At 46.4% G+C, this 14,465-nt stretch overlaps 1 protein-coding gene across 1 annotated transcript in view; it reads left to right on the top strand.

Moving 5' to 3' along the window:
* The first annotated feature begins 1,236 nt into the window (after positions 1 to 1,236).
* LOC128666329 (urocanate hydratase) overlaps positions 1,237 to 14,465 on the top strand; it is a 33,353-nt gene continuing 20,124 nt past the window's right edge. The window contains exons 1-9 of the mRNA XM_053720849.1: positions 1,237 to 1,395; positions 7,584 to 7,714; positions 9,225 to 9,318; positions 9,764 to 9,823; positions 10,242 to 10,370; positions 10,478 to 10,539; positions 12,103 to 12,169; positions 12,809 to 12,952; positions 14,141 to 14,229. Of these exons, the coding sequence (XP_053576824.1) occupies positions 1,270 to 1,395; positions 7,584 to 7,714; positions 9,225 to 9,318; positions 9,764 to 9,823; positions 10,242 to 10,370; positions 10,478 to 10,539; positions 12,103 to 12,169; positions 12,809 to 12,952; positions 14,141 to 14,229 (902 nt within the window). The 5' untranslated portion in view covers positions 1,237 to 1,269. The remainder of the gene's footprint in view (positions 1,396 to 7,583; positions 7,715 to 9,224; positions 9,319 to 9,763; positions 9,824 to 10,241; positions 10,371 to 10,477; positions 10,540 to 12,102; positions 12,170 to 12,808; positions 12,953 to 14,140; positions 14,230 to 14,465) is intronic.

Here is a 14,465-nt window from a genome sequence, read left to right as displayed (position 1 = left end):
TAATGAGAGTTAAATAATAAAAAAAAAAAATTGGCTGATTAATCTATGATGAAAATAATCATTAGTTGCAGCCCTACAAATTTGTGTTACCCATATTAAATGGACACTGAACCCAATTTTTTTCTTTCATGATTCAGATAGAGCAGCAATTTTAAGCAACTTTCTAATTTACTTCTATTATCAATTTTTCTTTCTCTTGCTATCTTTATTTGAAAAAGAAGGCATCTAAGCTAAGGAGCCAGCAATTTTTTGGTTTAGAACAATGGACAGCACTGGTTTATTGGTGCTGACCAATCAGCAAGGACAACCCAGGTTGTTCACCAAAAATGGGCCGGCATCTAAACTTACATTCTTTCTTTTCAAATAAACATACCAAGAGAATGAAGAAAATTTGATAATAGGAGTAAATTAGAAAGTTGCTTAAAATTGCATGCGCTATCTGAATCACAAAAGAAAAAATTTGGGTTCAGTGTCCCTTTAACTAGTGATATCAATTCTGGCAGTGAAGGGGTTAATACAACCGTTCAAGCAGTAATCAGGGCACTGACACAAGCCTGGTGACAATTATATCAGTCATCTGACATCCACTACACTGCGGTCCTGACAATCATATCTGTGCTGACATGTCCCCAGCCAGACCCACGTGTACATCACATGAGAGCAGAACCTCAGCTCAGTACCAGGGATACGGGGCGCAGGTAGGGTTGCCACTCGTCCCTTAAAATACAGAACACTTATAAGTTACACATGCTGCAGGGTGTGCAGGGAGGAATATGAATAGTACTGTCCAGAAGCACAATACATGTTCCTTCCTGCACACCCTGCAGCATGTGTAACTCATAAGTGTCCAGGAAAACACGGTTGAGGTGGCAACCCTAGGTACAGGTTATGTCCCAGGCCAGGAACAATCAAATCAAATATTGTGTAAATCAAGAGAATCACCAGGTAAATGTATTATTAATGCCAAATGCTTTTTCCCTCTGCTGCCCATACCATTGGCATCTCACTGTATCTGTTACGCTAGTGTGTTCACATTCATATATAAAAAGCAAAAAAAGGAGTTCAACATTTAGAGTCAGTTAATCATTTGAAGGCCAAGGGTTAAACTCTGCTAGACATTCTCATCACATGACCCACCTTGTGGCCGGTGGTGTAGTAGTTTGGGAATTTGATGGACCAATTATCTTGCAGGTTAGTGGTGGGTGTGTCTTACACCTGATGAGTTCCCAGTGCTGACTTGTTTGTGAGCTGTGCTGACCTTACCAGACAATGAGCACTTTGCAGGAGCTGTGTGCTGGTCTTCCCCTTGACCCATTGCCCCAAAACAGGGGGCGACTAGAAGGGCTTCCCCATGCACCCAACCGAACCCCACAACTGTCTGCAGAGGAGGAGAAGGTAAGTGTCTGTGACCCATTCACATATTGCAAAATCCCTTATGCACCTTAATCGATGCTGCATGTTCCTAATTAAATATAGTGGTTTGCCAGTTATCAGATACTAAATGTACTGCAATATGCGTCTATATACTGAGTTAAAGGGACATTAAACACTTTGAGATGGTGATATATAATAAAACAACTCTGCAATATACTTTCATTATTTATTTTGTCCTCTTTGCCTGTAATTCCATTTTGAAATTCTGAGCTTTTCAGTTCCTGTTAGAAATGGAAGTGCAGAACACTGTTAAATCCAGCACAACCATTGGCTGCACACTCTAATGACCTATTTATAACTGACCCTAATTGGCCACAGCAGAGAAGGTAACACAAGTTACAAGATGGCAGCTCCCAGTGTTTTATAGACAGTAAAACTTTACACTTATTTTGTCACTTTTTAAACAACTAATGAAACTTTAAAAAATACATCTACATGTTAGTCATGGACTAATCTTTTCTTTGAATGCATGTATTTAGTGTTTAATGTCTCTTTATTGTATTAAAAGAAAGAGGTCCACAGTCATATTACAAATATATACTTCTGCTGGCCAATCATATCACTTTTGTCCCTGATTAATATATATAAATCCTACATTGTGGCTGCAAAGGACAGGCCCACTGGACAACTGCTTCCTACTGGCATCATAAGTTAAGGCCGCATGTATGTGATACCTTAAAGGTTGAAGTTCCAGATAACATAGGGGGGGCACTGAAGTGATATTTCAAAAACAAACCTCTATGATTGGCACCTGGAGCATATGCTGCAGTAGCAGACCGTCTCAACAGAGGGTCCTCATGCATAGTGTAATTTCCCCCCCCCCCCCATAGTAATAATAATTCTATACACTGAGTATGTTCCCACAGTATAATAATGTGAGTGTGTCTGTCCGCTGGTGAGGATGCTGGCCCCGGTGTGAGTGTGTCTGTCCGCTGGTGAGGATGCTGGCCCCGGTGTGAGTGTGTCTGTCCGCTGGTGAGGATGCTGGCCCCGGTGTGAGTGTGTCTGTCCGCTGGTGAGGATGCTGGCCCCGGTGTGAGTGTGTCTGTGCGCTGGTGAGGATGCTGGCCCCGGTGTGAGTGTGTCTGTGCGCTGGTGAGGATGCTGGCCCCGGTGTGAGTGTGTCTGTGCGCTGGTGAGGATGCTGGCCCCGGTGTGAGTGTGTCTGTGCGCTGGTGAGGATGCTGGCCCCGGTGTGAGTGTGTCTGTGCGCTGGTGAGGATGCTGGCCCCGGTGTGAGTGTGTCTGTGCGCTGGTGAGGATGCTGGCCCCGGTGTGAGTGTGTCTGTGCGCTGGTGAGGATGCTGGCCCCGGTGTGAGTGTGTCTGTGCGCTGGTGAGGATGCTGGCCCCGGTGTGAGTGTGTCTGTGCGCTGGTGAGGATGCTGGCCCCGGTGTGAGTGTGTCTGTGCGCTGGTGAGGATGCTGGCCCCGGTGTGAGTGTGTCTGTGCGCTGGTGAGGATGCTGGCCCCGGTGTGAGTGTGTCTGTGCGCTGGTGAGGATGCTGGCCCCGGTGTGAGTGTGTCTGTGCGCTGGTGAGGATGCTGGCCCCGGTGTGAGTGTGTCTGTGCGCTGGTGAGGATGCTGGCCCCGGTGTGAGTGTGTCTGTGCGCTGGTGAGGATGCTGGCCCCGGTGTGAGTGTGTCTGTGCGCTGGTGAGGATGCTGGCCCCGGTGTGAGTGTGTCTGTGCGCTGGTGAGGATGCTGGCCCCGGTGTGAGTGTGTCTGTGCGCTGGTGAGGATGCTGGCCCCGGTGTGAGTGTGTCTGTGCGCTGGTGAGGATGCTTGCCCCGGTGTGAGTGTGTCTGTGCATATGCTGGCGAGGATGCTTGCCCCGGTGTGAGTGTGTCTGTGCGTATGCTGGCCCCGGTGTGAGTGTGTCTGTGCGTATGCTGGCCCCGGTGTGAGTGTGTCTGTGCGCTGGTGAGGATGCTTGCCCCGGTGTGAGTGTGTCTGTGCGCTGGTGAGGATGCTTGCCCCGGTGTGAGTGTGTCTGTGCGCTGGTGAGGATGCTTGCCCCGGTGTGAGTGTGTCTGTGCGCTGGTGAGGATGCTTGCCCCGGTGTGAGTGTGTCTGTGCGTATGCTGGCCCCGGTGTGAGTGTGTCTGTGCGTATGCTGGCCCCGGTGTGAGTGTGTCTGTGCGTATGCTGGCCCCGGTGTGAGTGTGTCTGTGCGTATGCTGGCCCCGGTGTGAGTGTGTCTGTGCGCTGGTGAGGATGCTGGCCCCGGTGTGAGTGTGTCTGTGCGCTGGTGAGGATGCTGGCCCCGGTGTGAGTGTGTCTGTGCGCTGGTGAGGATGCTGGCCCCGGTGTGAGTGTGTCTGTGCGCTGGTGAGGATGCTGGCCCCGGTGTGAGTGTGTCTGTGCGCTGGTGAGGATGCTGGCCCCGGTGTGAGTGTGTCTGTGCGCTGGTGAGGATGCTTGCCCCGGTGTGAGTGTGTCTGTGCGCTGGTGAGGATGCTTGCCCCGGTGTGAGTGTGTCTGTGCGTATGCTGGCCCCGGTGTGAGTGTGTCTGTGCGCTGGTGAGGATGCTTGCCCCGGTGTGAGTGTGTCTGTGCGCTGGTGAGGATGCTTGCCCCGGTGTGAGTGTGTCTGTGTGCTGGTGAGGATGCTTGCCCCGGTGTGAGTGTGTCTGTGCGCTGGTGAGGATGCTTGCCCCGGTGTGAGTGTGTCTGTGCGCTGGTGAGGATGCTTGCCCCGGTGTGAGTGTGTCTGTGCGCTGGTGAGGATGCTTGCCCCGGTGTGAGTGTGTCTGTGCGTATGCTGGCCCCGGTGTGAGTGTGTCTGTGCGTATGCTGGCCCCGGTGTGAGTGTGTCTGTGCGTATGCTGGCCCCGGTGTGAGTGTGTCTGTGCGTATGCTGGCCCCGGTGTGAGTGTGTCTGTGCGCTTGTGCGTATGCTGGCCCCGGTGTGAGTGTGTCTGTGCGCTGGTGAGGATGCTGGCCCCGGTGTGAGTGTGTCTGTGCGCTGGTGAGGATGCTGGCCCCGGTGTGAGTGTGTCTGTGCGCTGGTGAGGATGCTGGCCCCGGTGTGAGTGTGTCTGTGCGCTGGTGAGGATGCTTGCCCCGGTGTGAGTGTCTGTGCGCTGGTGAGGATGCTTGCCCCGGTGTGAGTGTGTCTGTGCGTATGCTGGCCCCGGTGTGAGTGTGTCTGTGCGTATGCTGGCCCCGGTGTGAGTGTGTCTGTGCGTATGCTGGCCCCGGTGTGAGTGTGTCTGTGCGCTTGTGCGTATGCTGGCCCCGGTGTGAGTGTGTCTGTGCGCTGGTGCGTATGCTGGCCCCGGTGTGAGTGTGTCTGTGCGCTGGTGAGGATGCTGGCCCCGGTGTGAGTGTGTCTGTGCGCTGGTGAGGATGCTGGCCCCGGTGTGAGTGTGTCTGTGCGCTGGTGAGGATGCTGGCCCCGGTGTGAGTGTGTCTGTGCGCTGGTGAGGATGCTGGCCCCGGTGTGAGTGTGTCTGTGCGCTGGTGAGGATGCTGGCCCCGGTGTGAGTGTGTCTGTGCGCTGGTGAGGATGCTGGCCCCGGTGTGAGTGTGTCTGTGCGCTGGTGAGGATGCTGGCCCCGGTGTGAGTGTGTCTGTGCGCTGGTGAGGATGCTGGCCCCGGTGTGAGTGTGTCTGTGCGCTGGTGAGGATGCTGGCCCCGGTGTGAGTGTGTCTGTGCGCTGGTGAGGATGCTGGCCCCGGTGTGAGTGTGTCTGTGCGCTGGTGAGGATGCTGGCCCCGGTGTGAGTGTGTCTGTGCGCTGGTGAGGATGCTGGCCCCGGTGTGAGTGTGTCTGTGCGCTGGTGAGGATGCTGGCCCCGGTGTGAGTGTGTCTGTGCGCTGGTGAGGATGCTTGCCCCGGTGTGAGTGTGTCTGTGCGTATGCTGGCCCCGGTGTGAGTGTGTCTGTGCGCTGGTGAGGATGCTTGCCCCGGTGTGAGTGTGTCTGTGCGCTGGTGAGGATGCTTGCCCCGGTGTGAGTGTGTCTGTGCGTATGCTGGCCCCGGGGGGAGTGTGTCTGTGCGTATGCTGGCCCCGGGGGGAGTGTGTCTGTGCGTATGCTGGCCCCGGGGGGAGTGTGTCTGTGCGTATGCTGGCCCCGGGGGGAGTGTGTCTGTGCGTATGCTGGCCCCGGGGGGAGTGTGTCTGTGCGTATGCTGGCCCCGGGGGGAGTGTGTCTGTGCGTATGCTGGCCCCGGGGGGAGTGTGTCTGTGCGTATGCTGGCCCCGGGGGGAGTGTGTCTGTGCGTATGCTGGCCCCGGGGGGAGTGTGTCTGTGCGTATGCTGGCCTCGGGGGGAGTGTGTCTGTGCGCTGGTGCGTATGCTGGCCCCGGCGTGAGTGTGTCTGTGCGCTGGTGAGTATGCTGGCCCCGGCGTGAGTGTGTCTGTGCGCTGGTGCGTATGCTGGCCCCGGTGTGAGTGTGTCTGTGCGTATGCTGGCCCCGGTGTGAGTGTCTGTGCGTATGCTGGCCCCGGTGTGAGTGTCTGTGCGTATGCTGGCCCCGGTGTGAGTGTCTGTGCGTATGCTGGCCCCGGTGTGAGTGTCTGTGCGTATGCTGGCCCCGGTGTGAGTGTGTCTGTGCGTATGCTGGCCCCGGTGTGAGTGTGTCTGTGCGCTGGTGCGTATGCTGGCCCCGGTGTGAGTGTGTCTGTGCGCTGGTGCGTATGCTGGCCCCGGTGTGAGTGTGTCTGTGCGCTGGTGCGTATGCTGGCGCGTATATGCTGGCCCGGTGTAATGACAGCTAGCTATACACTGATAATGAGCCCGCTGCACTGTATAATGATGCTGATTTTTCTGTACACTGATAATGAGCAGAGAGAGAATGCTGTGCACTATGTTGCACATTATCTGTCTGCCTGCTGTGCTGCATAGAGAACTTCTTTGATTTAGCCCTGCAACCTGCATTATGACTGTACATATTCTGCACACACCTTTATATAGACTGGCTGCTATGGGCCTTGGGGCCACTGCATCTGCTTTACAAAATGGTAGTTCTGTTCCTGATATGCTGGAATAACTGGCAGCATGCAGTGCAAGTGCCATCATGGTATTCACCTGCTGAGCCCAGGACAAGACGTGTAACCCTTTCTTGACCTCAAATGACTGTTGGGTTCATGTGCACTTTGTACTACAGTATTTTTTTTTACACAAATCACGTGTACATCTGTTGTTGTTCCTATATCTGCGTTTTTGGCTCACTTTAGGGAACAACTTGCTGCATTATGCTGATCTGTTTGTTAAAACATCACTTATTATGGTTTTTGTAATGTCACTGGGCAACTAATTTGTCTTTTGTGCAAACAGTGACTATATATTATATATGTGCCCATAGATACCCAGACCCGCACACAAACATACTCACATAGACACACACATTTTAGTAAGATAGAAAATAAATGTATACAGATATACTGTAGCTCTTGTCAAGCGTGTGTATAGTTACTAACATCTCACTTAACGTTATCCATAGATGTTACTGTACAGACCAAGACAGATGCATGCACAGCTTCTCTTCTAATTGTCTCCTTTATCTCGTCACTATCCATTTGCTGCTAGAAGAGCAATGTTACAGTTATATGCCAAAGTACTGTAGTGCGGCTTCCGCTGGGGTGTGGCCAAGCGTGGTTCTGGGTTTTCCTCAGGGGTGTGGCCACGGGTGGTGCTGGGCTTGTTATTTCTGTTTACGCTAACATAGTTGAAACACAAGATTTGATTTCTCTTCTGTATAGTACAGGACCCGTGTGTGTGCGCAGCTGCTTGCTGTGCCTGGCATGGTGATTGAGCCACACTGGGCAGACAATGTTTGGGGTTCTCTGACTCTACAGCTGGGGCCTATCACATCTGCTCCAGCTGCCCTTACACCAGAAAACCACAATGGCTTACCAGTGTTTTCCCACCCCTCAGTGGCGTCCACACTCATAAGGCTCATGTGTAAGAAGCCCCAGTAACTCATTCTGTTGCCACGTGTCTAGTATTTTAGCAAACTGTCCAGTAAAATCTGCATAAACTTACTAGACAAATGTTTTTCTATTTGGTATCGGATAAGTAAGTGCATATAAACATCTACCTGACAAGTGGTCTTTTGTGTCTCCTGCTCCCACTGATAAGTGGCAGTTTGTGGCATACTGGCAGATGAGTTAACAAGTTTTCTTTCTCTCTCCTTCAGTTGGCTCTTGCCAATTCTTTGCGCTATTTTCCTCCTGGGATCCACAAGACGTTGGCATCAGAATTTGCAGCAGAGCTGAGACAGTATGGTCATATTTACATGTACAGATTCTACCCCAAAATCCAGATGAGGTGAGTCCTTATGTTTTACCAGTTTCCAGGCTATGATGGAGACAGCAGGTTGTTATTACAGGGGGTGAAGGGACATTTACACCCCGATTCCCTTTTGTAATCCCCCTCCGGCACTCAACAATAGCAAGTTACTTACACTACATTGGGTGTAAAAGGGGGTTGTAAGGAGAAATCCCCCAACCATGTCCTTCATCCATACCATCCTAGATATGTTGCTTTGTTAGCCAGTGTAAGGGTTGGAACACCTGGAGTGATTAGTGTAAGTAACATTGTTTTGATGCTGGAACGTATAAGGATGATGCATTATTTATTTTCATGTTTTATATTAAAATGCTTCATTGACCTGAGGCACAAGACCCTAAGGAGGAATGTACTTAAAGGGACAGTCTACTACAGAATTTGTATTGCTTAAAAATATAGATAATCACTTTTATTACCCATTCCCCAGTTTTGTATAACCAACACGGTTATATTAATTACTTTTTACCATTGTGATTACCCTGTATCTAAGTCTCTGCAGACTGCACCCTTATCTCAGTTCTTTTGACTGACTTGCATTTTAGCCAATCAGTGCTGACTCATAAATAACTCCATGTGAGTGAGTACAATATTATCTATATGGCAGACAGGAAAAACTGTTAATGCACTGAGCTAAGTGGCAGCCTCCAAGGGTTTTGAAATTAGCATATGAGCTTTTCTAGGTTTAGCTTTCAACTAAAAATACCAGAACAACAAAGCAAATTTGATGATAAAAGTAAATTGGAAAGTTGTTTAAAATAACATGCCCTATCTAGTCAAAATTAAACTTTTATGATTCAGACTGTCCCTTTTTTATATGTTGTTGTACAGTAAGTTAAACAGAGTTCTTAAAGGGACATTTCAGTCAAAATTTAAATGCACATAGATAAATTACAACTTTGAAAAGAAAACAATTTACAATATACACGTATTGGCAAAAATGCTTCCATGAAAAGTTATTACCTGCTGCCACCGCAATGTGGTGCAAGACAACCCGGCTTCTGCTAACGCTGCCATGTGTTGCTAAACACCTGCTGCCGCTATGTGCCACAAAACACACCTGCTGCCGTCGCAGTCATAAAATGGCGCAAGACACAGCATATAAACAGCACAAAGTATAGTCATTGTCTCGTTAGTGGTCATGGAAAAAGATTTACCCCATCGAAGTAAAAACAGCCATTGTTGTACAAAGCCATTTCTCTGGTGGGCTTTGCTCGCTCTGTCAAGCTGTGGGATTTTCCCATATAAACTACTATGTAGGTTCTTGTTTTGCGCAAGTCCCTGTAGTGCAACAGATGATCATTTATTTTCACTACATTTCCGTGAACAGATATTAACGAGTGTGCCCCTGAACTCCAGAACATAAATGTCAGATGTAAATGCTTATAAAACATTTTCCCTCAGCTTTTTAACGATGTGTAGGGTAAAAATGACTTTAATTTTACCTTTTTGTTATGCCTGAAATATCTGCTTTTAACCCCCAAACGCCTAGGGCATATCCTATCACAGAGTACCCGTGCAAGACCATACAGGCAGGAGCCATAATGCATATGATCATGAATAATCTGGATTCTGCAGTTGCTCAGGTATAACCCTAATGTTCCTGGCTTATTCTTTGTACAAACCTCTTACTGAAAAAAATGATATTCACTCCCCCTAGCCGTGTCACTTGACATTCATTTGTTATACCTTTTTTTTTTTTTTTTTTTTTTTTTTTTTTTAACTTCACAACATTCCGCACTAAAGCAACTTCACTTATAGTGCTCATAAGATATGTTTAATGTGAAACTCTGTTGCCCCTGGTCTCCCAGTAAGGCGGCAGATTGCATTTTAAGTCTTCACCCTGAGAAGATCAGTTGTGTAACCCACCCCCTGGTTAACCATCTCACCACACAAGGGAAGTGGCCAATAATACGGGGACTGCTGATATTAAATACGGCACATGTTCTCTTACTTCACCTATATCCTCTTACCACTTAATTGTAGTGTTTTTTTTTTTTTTTTTTTTTCTTCTCTGTGCTCCTTTTCTAGTTTCCCCAAGAACTGGTAACTTATGGAGGAAATGGGCAGGTCTTCAGTAATTGGGCCCAGGTAGGTACTGTATTCGGTAATACTCCAGATTATCAAGTGATTATGGACCATGTTGAGATACCCTGTGCATTGATATCTCTTGGCTTGACACAGATGTTCACTGGTATGGTGTTCCTGGTGACTGCTGTATGTAGATTCAGAAGAGGGAAGTGATATTGCAGCATAGTTACCACTGCAATGCTCCCTCTGACTGGCTCCAAAAGGAAAACTATTGTTTGTGCCAGTCTTAGTAATACCCTCAATAGCAAATTCTTGTTTCTCCTTTTGCTTGGTAATGTTAGTTATGGATTTGTCTGTATGTACAAAGTTACATGTCTGATGGCCTCTCATACTCCTAAACAGGAGATAATTATATGCCACTCCTTGGTGCCACCATAATATGTATAACCTTATTTATTTTTTATCTGTGTGTATGCAGTTCTGGCTGGTCATGCAATACTTATCTGAGATGACAGAAGAGCAGACATTGATAATGTATAGTGGGCATCCACTGGGCCTCTTCCCCAGCCATCCACGAGCACCTCGGGTTGTGATCACCAATGGGATGGTGAGAGCTTTTTCCCATCTTAGCCATAGAAAAATTCTAAATCTGTGTCTGTCCATGTCACTCCAGGATTTCTGATGCCATCTATTGTCTGTGCATTCTGTTCTCAGGTTATTCCAAACTACTCGTCCAGGAATGATTATGAGAAGATGTTTGCGATGGGTGTAACCATGTGAGATTCAGATTTCTCTCTCCCATTTATAGTAGCTGTTGCTAAGACTGATTGTTTTTTATTTTATATAACTTCAAATGATTATATTTATGTATAATGTAATTTAGTATTTCTACACTGTGCAGGTTGCTGCATGAAGCTTCTTACAATTAAAACATATCTACAACTAGGGCTTTTTTTTTTTTTTGTGGGGGTATTCAGTGGTACACAGTACCACCGCCTCTGCCATCTCATAACAGGAATTGTTTGTCATGTAAATACTCTAGTTAGCATGAGGGGGGCTGAAAAATATATCAAGTATTGTAAATAACGTTGTCCCTTTTTGCTTTTCTCAAAATTATTGATCACAATAATTACCACCACCACCAATTTCTCTTTAAGAAGGAAAAAAAAAACACAAGCAGTGTCTTACAACTGTTAACTAACCAGAAGCTGCCATTGTCTGACACTGGTGATATCCTGCAGCATATAACTAGCTAGTGAAAATGTTACTAGTTCTGACATAATCAGCGGGGGGGGGGGGGGGGGCAATAAGTATAAATAGCACTGGGGGATATTAATGGGCACTTTATAGAAAGCGGTTTTAAAGGCTGAAGTTTAATGTCATGAATTCACATGAACCTGTAAAGTATGAGAGGTGATACTGAATTGTACAGCATTACAAGAACCTTTCTGTAAACAGGTCTAGCTGGGCACACCATAAAGTGGTACTATAGGAGAACTCTGTCCTTTTTAAAAAAAAATTGTGGTAATAAATTCCTGTGCTTAAATATTGGCCTCTACAATTGAGCAAAATCTGGCTTCTAGTTTTTGGACCTAAAGACACGCCTGCATAACGATATCAGACCGGTCCAGCAGACAAGATGCCACCAATTCTGTTGTCCCTGAGTGCTGTGTAGTCACTGGTTAAAAAAGGGAACCTTGTATGATTGCTTAGGTCATCAGTTTATAGTTCTTAATCCTGCATTATTTAAAGGGACAGTCTACTCCAGAATTTATATTGTATAAAAAGATAGCTAATCTCTTTATTACTCATGCCCCAGTTTTATATTACCAACAGTTATATCAATATAATTTTTACCTCTGATTACCCTGTATATAAGCCTCTGCAGACTTGCATTTTAGCCAATCAGTGCTGAATCCTAAATAACTCCACGGAGTGAGCACAATGTTGTCTATGACACACATGAACTAGTACTGTCAAAATGCAGTGAGATAAGAGGCAGTTCAACGGCTTGGAAATTAGCATATGAGCCTACCTACATTTAGCTTTCCACAAAGGATACCAAGAGAGCAAAGCAAATTTGATGATAAAAGTAAATTGGAAAGTTGTTTAAAATTTTATATGCCCTATTGGAATCATGAAAGTTTAATTTTGACTAGACTGTCCCTTTAACCCTCCCTTGTTTACTCATTTACACTAAATAAGCCCAGAACCGCTACAGCTGGCAGAAGGTTTTTAATACATGTTAACCAGCAGGACTTGTGCCCTGGTTTAATATTCTGTACAATGACAGAACACAGTGATTTTCCTGTCACAAGCTCTTTATGATTCTTTGCCAGGTATGGACAGATGACAGCAGGAAGTTACTGTTACATTGGACCACAGGGCATAGTGCACGGCACAGTGGTGAGTGGCAGCCATTACTATTCAGTCATGTGTACAATAGCTTTCAACTGTCATAGGCTGGGCAGAGTTGGTGAGGCTGTACGTGTTAAAGGGACATAATACCTATATGATGCAGCATAACTAAAAAGCTGACAAATTATCACCTTAACATTTCATCAGCTCACATTAGTTAGAACTCTGAGCAGTTATCCTTCAGCTGCTGTTAGCCGCATGTTGGAGGGGGAACAATCAGCTTCATCAGTGCAAAAGTCACACTTACTGTATTCTAATGAGATTTCACCGAAATCCTGTAAGATTTCATAGTAAACGTCTGTAAACTGTGCAAGGAAATAACATGACTGCTGCACATGTAAGCTCATTTGCAAGTCCCAGGACCAGCATCCTGATTGGCTGGCTGCATAAAGTATTTTACAATGGGATTCAATTGAGGACATTTTTAAGTAAAATGTCTTTGTTTTTTACATTGAGGTGTTCAGGTGATATTTTCTAGTCAGCTTTTTACAGATATGCCACATCACTTCCATGTGCTTCATCATTTGGGTATCCTATCCTTTTTAACAGCAGTTCTCGGCAACAGATTAAGTACATAGCAGGAAGCCCCTCTATATCACTGAAAAATATTTTACTTCTGTTCTTCAGCTGACTGTGCTGAATGCTGGACGTCGATACCTGGGCTTAGATGATCTTTCTGGAAAGGTGTTTGTAACCTCTGGATTAGGGGGCATGAGTGGGGCCCAGGCAAAAGCTGCAGTAATAGTGGGCTGTGTGGGAGTCATTGCAGAGGTAAGTACCTGAGAAGTCCAAATAATGTCATCCTGTTAAGTTTGTATCCACTGCCAAAATTCTAAATCTTGTTGCATTTGGGAGAATATTCAGGTTACACCGTGTCTTGCCCTCAGGTTAAACCTGTCACAAACAAAAGCTACAGTAAGAACTACCATAATGGTGATGATCTGGAGACGGCTGTAGCTGTTCGGTATCTTGCGCTGTCCAAGCCTGACACGAGCCATATTATTCCTTGTATTTCAGCAGGGCCCCGCTCCCTGAATACACATGTATTAGCAAGAATTTGGCTAGCATGTGGAAAATATCTAGATGTGCTCCATACACCAGCAATTTAAACGGTGTGTCTGCTCAGAGAGCCCAGCAGTATCTTGTATCATGTAAACTAAATCATCACTGATGCAGTTCAAGGTAACGCTGGCTCTCTGAGCAGACACGATAGAGCACAGAGCATATATAGGTATCTTTGCACCGTGCAAAGTAAAAATTCTCATAGCTTTTACTAGAGGTATAAATGCTAATACATGCACATTTCATCTTTAAATAGTATTTTTGCATGAGACAAACTTTATGTGCAAGTTCATTATTAAAGGGACATTATACACTAGATTTTTCTTTGAATAAATGTCTTGTAGTTGATCCATTTGTATAGTCTATAGTTTGTAGGGGGAGGGGGGATTAAATGTTTAGTTTTGCTTATTTTTAAATAACATTGCTCTGATTTTCAGACTCATAACCAAGCCCCAAAGTTTTAGGAGAATACTGATGTATACCTACTCCAGCTTGCTCCTGTTTGTATAAAGAGTCTTTTGCAGGGAAGGGGGGGGAGTGTCTGTTATTTCCCACTTACAGTGGGTGTTCCAGCTTCCTTTTTAACAAAGCTAAACTGGGAGCTTTTAAGTAAGGGTGGTGGTTTTTTTTAATGGTTCTATACTGGATTTTTAGTTCAGTATCTTTGTATATTATTTTTTTTATAGTAGTGTCTATTAAATGCAGTTATATGAAAATTGGTGTATACTGTCCCTTTGATGTTTTTTGGTAGCAGCTAGTAAACCATTATAACATACTATAGATTCATTTTATAATTACTGAGCCTATACTTTAATGATCATTCATACTAGTTTAAACAAAATGGCTCACCTGACACCCTGGTGTAACCTCTGGATAAGGGTCTTTTTCGTCCCATAGGTTGATGAAGCCGCCTTACTAAAGCGTCACAAGCAGGGCTGGTTGATGGAAGTCACAAGCTCTTTGGATGACTGCGTCCAGCGGATCAGGTGCGGCAAATCTCGGGGCTTCCTCACAACTGTCTGGGAAATAGGTTTTATTGGATCAGCTAAATCAAGCACAATCTGTTACTGCAACAGGCTTGTCCAACCTAAGGCTTAGGGCCACAATGACATTTTATCTGACCCCACTTCCCAACCAACCTGATCTGCACAGTGCTCTTATTAGTTATTTCCAGCCTTGTCTGTGTGGATCCAGGGTAAATCCAGAGCAACTAGCACAAAGC

This window comes from Bombina bombina, chromosome 7 (genome assembly GCF_027579735.1).
Source record: "Bombina bombina isolate aBomBom1 chromosome 7, aBomBom1.pri, whole genome shotgun sequence".
Lineage (NCBI taxonomy): Eukaryota > Metazoa > Chordata > Amphibia > Anura > Bombinatoridae > Bombina > Bombina bombina.
This window is presented reverse-complemented; position numbering and strand designations above follow the sequence as displayed.